Below are 12,040 nucleotides of genomic sequence, written 5' to 3' on the forward strand. Positions count from 1 at the left end.
TTCCTAGAGTCTCCACCATGTAATGCGCTGTTAACAGGTTGTGGCCATTTCATGTATTTCTGGGACATCAGGCTCGCTGCTTTGGTTTTATTGCATGTAGATTTATTTTATGATTGAATGCCACTGCTATCATCGATCCCATTTTCAGACAGTGCAGCAAACAAGCTCTGATAAACCCACTGTACACGACCTGCCCAGTACCAAACGGGAGATCTAATTAGTGGAACATCTAGCAGCTAAACAGACAGATATTATTTTTTCTCTCAGAGATGGCATGGACAAATAGACATGAGCTGTATAGGAAGTAATCCAACAAGCAGTAAATTAATAATGGGGAACTTTACCTCCTTGAGACAGCCCATGAAGTTGTTGCTGACTGGAGATCCAGGCAGGTCAGCGGTGCTGGGGCTTCCACCCACGTAGAAGAAGTCATCAGAGCCCAACATGGTGTAGTCTTCCTGGGTGTAGCCAGTGGTGGTCAGAATCCCATCCACCGATATAGTCACCTGACAGTGAGGAATGAGCAGTGAGTGTGGAAATATAATAAGGATAGAAGGTGACCTAGTGTTTCAGAACTCACTCAGGTCTAATCTCAGACCTGGTGATGTGTTATCGATCAGACTGGACAGATATAAAGAAAATCTGACAGCCCATCATTTTCTTTATTTTGAGTTAGTAGATGCTATTTGTGGGAGTTGAAACTATTGATAGGGTTAATAAAATGTCAAAACAAAGATGTAAATTAGGTGAATTTAGCTCCAGACACTGACAAAACAACACTTTCTCATCCTAACACGTCACATACGGACGCTTTGTCGGACCCCTCGCCGTCCCTTTTCAGCTCAATGTTGTGAATTAAACAAAAACACTTGCTTAGTTTTAGGCAACTAAACCACTATAGTAAGGTTTACGAAAAAAAAACTCCAACATGGTTGGACTTCAAATCATTACGTTTGTACAGTGAAAATGTGACTGGACGTTGTGAAGGTGGGACACGACCAATCAGCTGATTGTAACGTGAAACTTAACACACGGAACATGAAGAGAGGTCTCCTGGATGAAAGCCTTGTGTTTGTTGGACCCCTCCCTCCACCGGTGTGTCTTTCACTCTTTAAACTACGTCACCACAGCACCACTCTCTGAGCGTTTACTGTTACCACAGATGGCTTTACGTTGTAAATAATGGACACCGCATACCACCGCTAAAGGGGTGCCTTGTGTGGTATCAAATGCCGACGGCCGAGACAAAGCGTCTGTATTTGACGCCCTGGGAATGAGAACGGGATGGACAAACAGGTATTTATTTGCATTTTCATGTAGCACTAATAATGCACAAACCATGTGGTGTTTACTGTTTTTTATTTGATCTCCTTTTGTGTCTGAATATGTGAGGGAGAAATTAAACTAATTAACATAATAGAAGTAACATGCAGGAGCAGACAAAAAACACTGACAAACCAACGGAGAGGAGGGAGGAGTTAGTGTCACACCACACAAAATGGAATGCAAACATGCAGGACACACAGAATGGCCACAGTGACACAGTGAGTAGCCAACCCTGTCTCCTACTAAATTACGTTCCAATACAACTAAACGACACAAAACGTATTTTCTCCCGGATTACGGTCGCAGTTTTAAACACGAGGTTAACGTTGTACATTACACCAAAACAAAACAAGAAAGCAACACAATTACTTTGTTAGGTTTAGTAAAAAAAATAATGGTTTTGCTTAGTAAATGCTTTCCATCCGAAGTTTACTGAAATTTTCAATGGAATCATCTTCAAAATGACCCGGACTATGACCATGTACAATTTGAATTTATTTTACTGTACAGTGTCGCAGCAGTCGGCTGGGGCTGTGGCGATAGTGAAGAGAAAGAAGGACAAATATACCAAATGGTGCAGTAAAAGAAGTTTTAGGTCCAGGTCATTTTAAAAGTTACATGCAATGAAAGTACACAGAAAAAAGTATTTCAAGCCCAAGTATTTCCAGTTGAATTGGTAGCTATCCAGTGTTCTACTGCCATGTGGGTTGCCTTGAATTTCCACCTGTTCAGGAGTGTGAATGAAAATGAGTGTCTGGTGTGAGTAGGCTTCCGTCCATGTCAGGCCATGCAGATACTGTATAGTGTAGTGAGTGTATGTAGCACATATAGTGCAGAGTTCCAGTGTGGATTTTGTGTCTCTCTCTTTTTTGGTTGTAATGCGCTTCTGGTAGTTTCCATAATATCATCACCAAAATCAGGAAAATCTGGAATGAAGCAAATTTAGTAAAACCATAGAGAAGCAAAAGTTATGTGTGACTAAAGAAGAGGAAGAAATGAAAAAGGAAAGCAGAAAAACAACTTGAGTGGATGAACCAGGTGAATGATAGAAGGACAAAAAAAGTAAAGCAGAAGTACACAGCAAACCAAAAAATGACAATAACAATGATATCTACCATAAAATGAAGTGTGTTTGCCATTGCCAGTCCAATGCCTCTTTGCTTTGCAGAAAAGTGGGATGGGTAAGAAACAAATTTAAACAATTGAACAATGGGTTTGTTAATACAGGAAATCAAATGAAAACCAAATGATGAAATGTGATGGAGTTAGTACATATGTCAGTAAAACAATGTTTCACTTCATTCCTTAAACCTGCAGTAGGCAGAATGTTTTTGGCATCATTGGGCAAAAATTCCATAATAACCTTTCAGCATATTGTAATTCAAGTGTTCTGAGAGAAAACTAGACTTCTGCACCTCCTCATGGCTCTGTTTTCAGGCTTTAAAAAAATCTAGCACAATAAGAAGTCATTCAAAAATAATTGCGACTGCAATCTGATTTTATGCTGCACATGACGCAAATGGTTTTGCGTTGAAGGAGTAACCTTCCGGGTGTTTTGAAGTGGGGTTATATGAGGTACTTATCCATAGTAGTTGTATTACTTACAGTAGATGATGGTCGCCGTGCCTCCAGCATCGAGAAACAGACAGGAGTACCAACAAAAGCTGACCAAGCAAAGCAATACAGTGTTGTGGACAGTGATGGCAAAATAACGAATTTCAGCCACCTAAAAGAAAGGCTCACCTAAAAAAAAAATTTATATTTGTTGAAGTGTGCGCTATATTTAAATTATATTTCGGACGGTGAACTGAAAGTGAAACGTATCTATACTGTTTTTGTCTTCTGAGCCTGCTGGCTTCGGAGAGAATATAGATAATTTTCTCTTTCAGTTCAGTTCCCCGACAGAAAGGAGAAGGAAAGGGCTGTCTGACGGCGAGATAAAGAGCTGAAAATATTCTAAATATAGCGTACACTTAAACTATTAATTATACCCCCGCGACAACGTAGTCGGGGGTATATGGCGCTCCGCATGTCCGTCCTTCCGTCTGTCAGTCCTTTCGTCCGTTCGCGTGTCAGATTTTCGTTTCCGGAGAAGAACTTGGAAACTATTTAACTTAGGAACTTCTTGTAGTTGTGCCTTTTGGGGGTAGAAGACCAGGATGCCCAAAATATTTGAAATTTTGGCCAAAAACTGTAATTTTTTTCGACTTCAATTTCGTTTCCGGAGCAGAACTCCGAGATTGTGCTCAATAGACTAATTCCATTAGTTCCAAAAGGGCAAAATCTTTGGCCATTTGGCCATCTTTGACCCATGCTCACTTTTGCCTTGTTACTATATTGATTTTCTTAGGTGAACCTTTCTTTTAGGTGTTAAAATACGTTTTTCTGCCACCCCTGTCCACAGCACTGTATTGTTTTGCTCTGTTACCCCTGTCTGTTTATCCAAGCTGGGGACCGTCCTCTTATCTACTGTAAGTAATTCCCCTTACTATGGATAAGTACCCCATACAACCCTGCTTCAAACACCCAAACTATCCCTTTAAGAGTTTGAGCTCTGTGTGTGTGTGTGCATACTTGACAATTGACAATATAGACAGTCTGAGCGTGTGCATGTACGCGAATGTGTGTATGTTTGCAATGAGCCAATAAGACGTTGAGTGAGTAGAGAAAATGAGAGGGAAAAGAATCAATCAAAACAAGGACAAATCAGAAAGAAATGTGTGGAGCCAATGAGAGGTTTACAGGTGCGATATGTTTATCATTATGATGTATATGGTATGTATAAAAGAGCCACGGAATTAACTTTGTTTTTTTGGCCATCAATGTAAAGTTTGTCCACCACCAGGTACGCTCGTTCGTTGATTATCCTGCTGTCCTTCAGGATCGGGTACAGGATCAGGAACAGTACTTTGCGGCATTCATTTATTTCACACGGAAATTGGTGGTTCGGACCGAAATTAGACCCTGTTTCCCTTCCTTTCCTTTCCCTGTGCTTTTGATCAGTTCTTTCTGTTGAAAATGTTCAAGCTTTGCGATGATTGGTCTGGGTCCTCCGGTTGACGGTGTGCCGATGCGGTGTACTCGATGGAAGGTTACGTTGTTTGCTGCGTTCGGTGGGAGTGTAAGTTGAGTTTTCATGAAGTCTTTCATCTTCGTCTCGGGGTTGTAATTTGGGGAATGCCGAAGAAGATGAGGTTGTTACACATGCTTCGAGTTTGCAGGTCCAATATAGTTTCTTTCATTACTTCGTTCTCTCTGGTGACGGTTTCAATTTGATGGGTTAATATTTTTACAGATGACTGTAGTGTGTTGTTTATGATGTGATTGTGGGTGAATTCCAGACTTGACTTGAGCTCTTTTATATCCTCTTGAAGTGAAACCAGAATACTAAGTTTTTTGTCGATTCTGGACAGAAGACTAACCATGATCTCTGTTGATAAGCCCTCTGTGAGTCTTGTTTCTTTCCTTAGGCGGGGTTGGTGAATGAGCTGCTGCGGTTAGAGTCCATGTTGTCCTGTTGGGAGTAGTAGTGGTCGATGAATGTCCTATAAATCCTCCACTGTGATGATAATCCGTCGCGCGTAAAAAATGTAGTCCTGACGTTATAGTTTTGTTGATTTCCTTCTCACCTGTGTTGCGGTTTTCGTGATACTCACGCTGTCATCACCTCCCTGTGTCCGCACTCCCTAAAACAATCATCTCTGTTTGAAGTTACAATTAGGCGTGAGGTCTCCTGTAGGTTTAATCCTAAGGGTTAAAGCTAAGATTAGGTTTATAAACAACTTTTTAGATTATAGTTTAGCAAAAAAGTGATGAGACGACCCAATGCAAGCGGATGAGAATGTGCATTAGGGAGCACAACACTCTGTTACACAACGCTGTGACGCAGGACGTGAAATACCAAATTTTTAGGGAGTCCCAAACTTTGACACACAGATTTGTGCCACTGACCAACTCAGCTGCTATACATCATCAATACCATTCATTAAGATAAGATTTAAGAAAGCTTAGCACATCCATCCCTGTACCTTACCTGCCGGAGGTTACGGGTCACTTTGACATCATGCCACGAGTTGTCGTTGAACTTCCCGTTGACCGGCTCCACGATGGCCTCAAAGGCTCCGGAGCCCAGGTTGATGACGAGGGAGACGGCGCCGTCCTTCAGCGCCAGGTTGACGTAGTCGGCTGACTTGCCGGTGTGGAGGATAAGGCCGTTGCGCTGCCACGTCTTGAAGGAGAGCGTGATTTCATCACTGCTGCTCTGGATGGGGTTCTGGGAGAGGTCGTAGCAGAAGTACTCTGAGCCACGGAAAGTGGCCACGTTCTCTTCCCTTGCTGTGGTGAGAAGAAAAAAAGAGGAAAGGTGTTGGGAACAGTATAATTTCAGTCATCAGACAGCATGGCATATTCAAAGTAGGCCCAAGACATCTACAATATGTACATTCAATGAACAGTAGGCTACAGCAACAAAAACATAGCACTTTGGATTTGAATATTTTCCTCATTATCATGCAGGAACCAGAGCTCTTCTTCAGTTATTTTGGTCAAGGCGCAAGGCGCAAATTCTTTTTTCAGCTGAAAACCAATGAACTGTAAGTCTTAATGATGCAGGTCCAAATCTGGACACTTTAGTGCAAAGAATTCTATTACACATATTGTGTTGTAAATATGCATAACGACAGCCCTCTCTACTGGTTGAAATCCGGCATTTGAATTCTGCTATTAGCTGATCTGGAGGTAGACAACATATGTGGAGGTAGCTTTGGTCATCAACCAACACCCCCTCCCTTCCCTGCCTCCTCCTATATAACCAACATCTCCAACATCTCACGACTCTTCAGACTATGGAGAGAAGAGTAGTGAAGAGCAGCTGTTACTCTTTCAATTAGCCTGTCAATCTTTTATGTTAATCACTAGCATACACATAGCTAGCTCCATCGCATATCCCAGCCTTGCATGTAAACTCAAATTCACATGTTTATAAAAGTTCATACTGTATTTTGTCACCATAACATAGGGTGACCATATTTTCAAACCCCCAGACCGGGACACTTAAGTGTACCGCACGTTCATGCACGTGCGCGTTCACGTGTGAACACTAATATGCCCGCACCATAGGCGTTTTCATTAGGATGGCTAACTTGGTGCACCCGTGCCGCATTTGAGCACGGACTGGGATCAGAAAGAAGGTATTATTATAGGGGGGTGCATTAGAGGCTGTGACATCATGACCCCCTTTAATCACAGGACTATCCCCATCATGACACACTGACAGTTTGGGAGTCCCGTAGAGAGTTTCCCTCAGAGGAAACGTATTGTTGTCTGGGACTACGTACATTATTCTTCAACTTGTTTTGTCTCAGGCTATTATAATTATAATTGTGGAGCTCAGACAACATTTTGGTCAGGATGGAGACACCGGGTGAAAGACTGACGGGAACAGGTGGACTGTGCTGGCTCTCTTATATACTTATCACGTGCGCACAAATTAATTAATGACGGGAACATGATAAACGTCTGTGTAAGTATAATATTATTATTTTAATTGTGGTGAAAACTGGGACAGGTTCACCATATTTTTCTCACTAGCCAATCAGAGCACACTGGGCTTTTTCAGGAGGAGGTCTTAAAGAGACAGGCGCTAAAACGGAGCGTTTCAGACAGAGTGAATACAGACTTATTCAAAAAGACAGGATAAGAAATAAGTATGATATGTCCCTTTTAAAAGAAAAAACAACAGGTTCATGAGGTTAAATAAGACCATTATAGTTATTACCCTGAAAACATACAAAAACTCTTTATTATTATTATTATTATTATAATTATTATTTCGGGGCTCAGTGAGTGGTCGTCCATTAACCACATGGTTGGCGGTCGTAGTGTTGAATGAGACACTGAACCCCAAGTTGCTCCACGGGTTCTTAACAGAAGCCCACTGCTCCTAAATGCTTAAGATGGGTTAAATGCAGAGGTCACATTTCATGTATGTACCTCTTTGTATGTGACAAATTTAATAAAGTTTAAGTTTAAGATTATTAGAGGGATGGAGAGAAAATGTGCTAATAGTTTAGCCTTCTGCTAACCATCATAACTGCACTCATGCAGAAGGCTAAACTATTAGAGAGATGGAGAGAAAATGTTGAAAAGTGCCGCCTTCTGTTATGATTATGCGCTATAAATACAATTTAATCGAATAAAAAATAAGCATGAATCAAGTAATATAATATAAGAATTCTGACAAATAAACAGAGCCACCCTGTCCAGAGAGGAATGCAGGCAATAAACAAAGTAAAAGGGAGCTCGCAGATAGCTATCATCTAACAACATCAGAAGGCCTAATCTTGCCAGTGAATTTGCCATTTCCTGTCAAATAGCCAGCGTGTGACACAGCGGTTATGCTTGCGTGATGACAGAGAGAAGAAGCGAAGAGGGAAGCCAGGATAGGGTGTACTGACTGTATTTGTGATCTTGATAAAAGAGAAATACAGGAGAGGAACGGGGAAGTGCTGAAAGAAAGAGAGGAAAAAGGGATAACGCAGAAAAATGGACCAGTCAGGAGTCGTTATCTGTGAGATCATCTTCAATTAACTCACTGTCGTTTAAGACTGTGGGCTCAGCCACAGCAGAGCACACAATCCATCAGCCACCAAGACACCAAGAGGATCTGCATGAGTGCAACAAAGCCCCACGCCCACAACACAAAGAGCTTGGGGGGGGAGAAGACTCATCATCCAACACAACATAAACCAGTCTAACGTGATGAGGGAGAAGATATGCTTTAATGCGTTCTTCTGTAAAGTAAAATAGGAAAATTAATTCATAATTATCTCACTTAGAGTCAACCTCATGCTCTCACCAGCCCTGCCTTTTTATTATTACTCCCATTGCAAATGAGCAAATAGACATGACATGATGGGTCAAAGTGACAGACGAGTGTCCTGCGGTGATCTAAATCTAAATCCAATTGGTTTGCCCTTGGTTAATCAGCAGTATAGAAATTTTAGATTTCAATCAGAAGCGTAACGTATCTCAGAAAAGCTCCCCGGGGGAGAGCTTCCACATTCCTTCTAACAACACCCTGACATCTTATCTCACTGTCGCCATGACAATCTGACATTGCAGCTGGCCTCACTTCCAAAAACACCTCCAATGATAGGACAGTGATCAATTATTAATTACCAGGAATGTTTTTTTTTTTATTTTAACAAAGCACTCTTCCAGTCCTTCTCCAATCAGCTCTTTAATACATTATAAACTGGGAAATACACTTAGTGAATAAGCTGTGTCTTCATTGGCTGTTCAACATACCCAGGGTATCTTCTCATTATCTGGCTTCACTAACCCTAACAGTCGCGATCACGCTAAGCGGCCATTGGTTATCAACTCTATCTCTAGCTGGATATGAGCGCGTTCACATGAAAGGGGCTAGGTTTGCAGCATGTGACCAATTACAAACATGAACAAGTTTACTGTGAGCAGAGCGGCATGTTTCACAAACCAAGAGCAGACTAAAATATTAGACACAGACCAAGAAGTTAAACACATAATCCAGACTAAAAGTAACACAGTTGAAGCTACCAAATGCGGGAAGGACAGCTTTTGATAGTTTTTCCTCACCAGAATTTAGTGTAAGTTTGGAGCGTTATTTAAAGGGACTGTTTGTAACTTCTTACACGTATAAATCAATCCGGGTCGGTGTCCCATGCACGCTCGCGTGTGGCTACGCTGTTCAGACAAGACTCCAACACAAACTACACGGAAGCACCAAAACCTCAAAGTTGTATGTAGTGAAGCCCGTCTTGCAAAACAGTGTTGGCCGCGGTCAGAGGACGCGGGGGTGACCGTAGCTTTGGTCTCCAGGGCCGGAGTCTCTGCTGTGTCGCCTCACTGTTTTGACGGATGCTCGCTCACATTCAGGTAGCGCGTGCACACGGGCGAGGGCGAGCAACAGGACACTGACTTTTGTTGACTTAGCGGCCAAAGGTGTCGCTGTTACAACCAATTTCTGATTCTTACAAGCAGTCCCTTTAACCTCCTTCTCTAAAAGCTACTATGACATGGTTGGTACCGATGGATTCATTAGGTTTCTAACTTTAAAACTGAGCCCGCTATGAGGTAAAAAATTTAAAATAAAATGAATCCGCTCTGCTCTCCATCCAAAATCCTTACACTCCCCGCTCGCTCGCACTCCATTTTGCTCACATGCTCTGGCAAATAGTAATTATTTTCTTGATCTTGGCACAAAAATAATTGATTGCAGGTATCATTTGCCTGGAGAACTTTCAATACTACTTGGTACTGGGTTATTTCAGTTGATACCCCCTCTCCCTCCCACCCAACTTTATCTTTATTCATTTATTATTATTTTTTTCTCTCTCTTTCTCTCTCTGGGCCCATTACCACCACTAATTTCTCCTCTGTACTCACACCTACACACACATTCACACCTGCACGCACACACTCTCACACACACACAGTGGATACCACATAACAAACTGACGTACATCTTCTCACCCACACACACACACCAGTAATCAAAGGAGCAACCCCAGATTATTACTTTGCTGTTACCGTTACCATCATGTTACCCAATGTACTGTCTGTTTTTTTGTCTTGCCTCACCTGTTATCTCTCTTTGCACTTAATAATAATAATAAAAAAAACAGGTAATACAAAAATGCAGCTGGTCTTGCAGGCAGTTCACAGAAAAGCCAATCCACAAGGTTAGGTCCCAATAAATAAACTAGAAACACAATACACTGGGAGAAAAACTATCACAAGGGGGGAAAAAAACGAGTGAAACACTAAACAAATGAAACAAGGAATATAACAGAAAACCTAAAAACCTAGAAACCAAAATCCTCTAGACTAAACAGAATGAATACAGGCCACTAAAAAGATATAATGCAAGATAGTTTTGAGTCTTAACAAAAAAGTCCCAGGGCCTCTGGGCACAGAGTCAGACCTTAACCACTCCTGATGAAACTGTTCGTCTCTTTACATCATTCAACATTTACAGAATCATACTGTTTGTATTCCATTCAGAAAGTTGTTGGTTAAAGTTGTTAGTTAAGTGTTGGTCCCACAGTACAGAAAGGAGAATGATTAGCTAGAGGAGATTGGGGTTTGATGGCATTTGAGCGAATCCAAATCCAGAATTGAATTTACTTATCAAATCGGAATCCTTTCAAACCTCTAATCAAAACTAATATAGGTTTAGCTTTTGCACGTAACTAGATTTACCGAAAGATTCAATCTAGATATTTTATCACCTTTGTTGAATGTTCACACTACACATTTTCAGAAGTTGTCAAATCACTGTATTGTTAAAACTACTTCCTGTCTTGTAATCGTGACTCTTTAAGTCATTGAGGTCTCCAAACTACGTTTTGTCATGAAAACACACGCAAGATGGGTGTACATGCTTTTTTCTCCCTCCTGGATGAAAGCCTTGTGTTTATTGGCTCCATTCACCTCCCCTCCCGCTCGCCCTTAGTGTGTTCTTTGCTGTTTGAACTACGTCACCACAGTCATTCCTGGCGCACTTTCTCTGTGCGTTTACTGTGCGGATGGGTTTACATTGCAGTTGCAGAAAGCCTCAAATGCATCTCATACTGCCACTAAAGGGTGCCTTGTGCGGCGGTATCACACGCCGATGGCCGTGACGGCCGTGTCGCCATTGTACGCCCTGAGAAGGAGAACAGGCTGGATTTTTGGAAGATAGATATTTGGAATGTGTCCACACATGGCGCCGAGCCAACACGGATTTGCCTCTGATCTGGAGCTTTTGTCTGGGAGCTTGAAAAAACTGTCATAAGAGAGAACGTTTATGCTGGCTAAAATTGGTACCAAAATGTTGTCTAAAGAGATAGAGATTTGTTAGCATTAGCGTTTAGGGAATCTGGGTATTTTGTCAACTGAAAACCAAAATGGAACTTCAGACCTAACTCTAGCCAGCCTTAGCTGTCCTTTTTTAGGTTCAGATGTAGCTATATAAAAGACCATGTACTCGCCATGAGTAGTCTTCAAATCAAATCAAATCAAATCAAATCAATTTATTTTTGTATAGCGTCAACTCACAACAGAAGTTATCTCAACGCTCAGAGTAACATGCAGAGTGCTTGGGTCACAGGGTAAGCAATAGGTAACTGTTGTCTGGCCCTCTGGATGGTTCAGTAAGTAGTCTGTTAATATCCGTTTGTTGGGCTGTTGGAATTGAAGTAACTAGTGCAGTGCCCATTGAAACAGGCTGAATGTCGGCCTGTGGTGTTGTTGCTTGCAGTTTTCTCCAGAACCGCTCATACAAACAACTTCACACTCGACACTGCGCTTCCTTGGGTCCTGAGCAATACACCTGCCATGACATAGTTGCATCACACACCTATAGCTGAGGTATAGAGTGCTACAGGAATGAGTCCTAAAACTCAGAGATGAGTTACCATTTAGCCCTTATTTGAGAAGTCAATGTTTTTTTTAATGGGTTTTGTTTTAGTTAGATGCCTGAAATACACATTTAAATTATTACATTATGCTCACTTATGACGTTATGCACAGTTATGAGTTGCTACACAAGGCTGTGTGCCTCAATGGCTAGATAACTGCCAACTGAAGAAGCAGTGCAAGTCCACCGTCTATTGGCCCCTGAAAGTTGCCCACAACTTGTGCCCTTAACACTAGAGCAGAAATGTATAAAAAAGTGTGATCCTTGAGGGAG

At 41.7% G+C, this 12,040-nt stretch overlaps 1 protein-coding gene across 10 annotated transcripts in view; it reads right to left on the minus strand.

Annotated features, from left to right (window-relative positions):
* Positions 1-12,040, minus strand: part of nrxn3a (neurexin 3a) — a 188,885-nt gene that overhangs the window by 99,271 nt on the left and 77,574 nt on the right. For all 10 annotated transcript variants that reach the window (XR_012597206.1, XR_012597205.1, XM_074659992.1 and 7 more), the window contains exons 6-7: positions 5,360-5,661; positions 345-506 (exon numbers count right to left, since the gene is read on the minus strand). Coding sequence is in view for 8 of the 10 variants with exons in the window: in XM_074659992.1 (XP_074516093.1) it covers positions 345-506; positions 5,360-5,661 (464 nt within the window). In the remaining 2 variants the exon portion in view is untranslated. The remainder of the gene's footprint in view (positions 1-344; positions 507-5,359; positions 5,662-12,040) is intronic.

Source organism: Sebastes fasciatus, chromosome 15 (assembly GCF_043250625.1).
Source record: "Sebastes fasciatus isolate fSebFas1 chromosome 15, fSebFas1.pri, whole genome shotgun sequence".
Lineage (NCBI taxonomy): Eukaryota > Metazoa > Chordata > Actinopteri > Perciformes > Sebastidae > Sebastes > Sebastes fasciatus.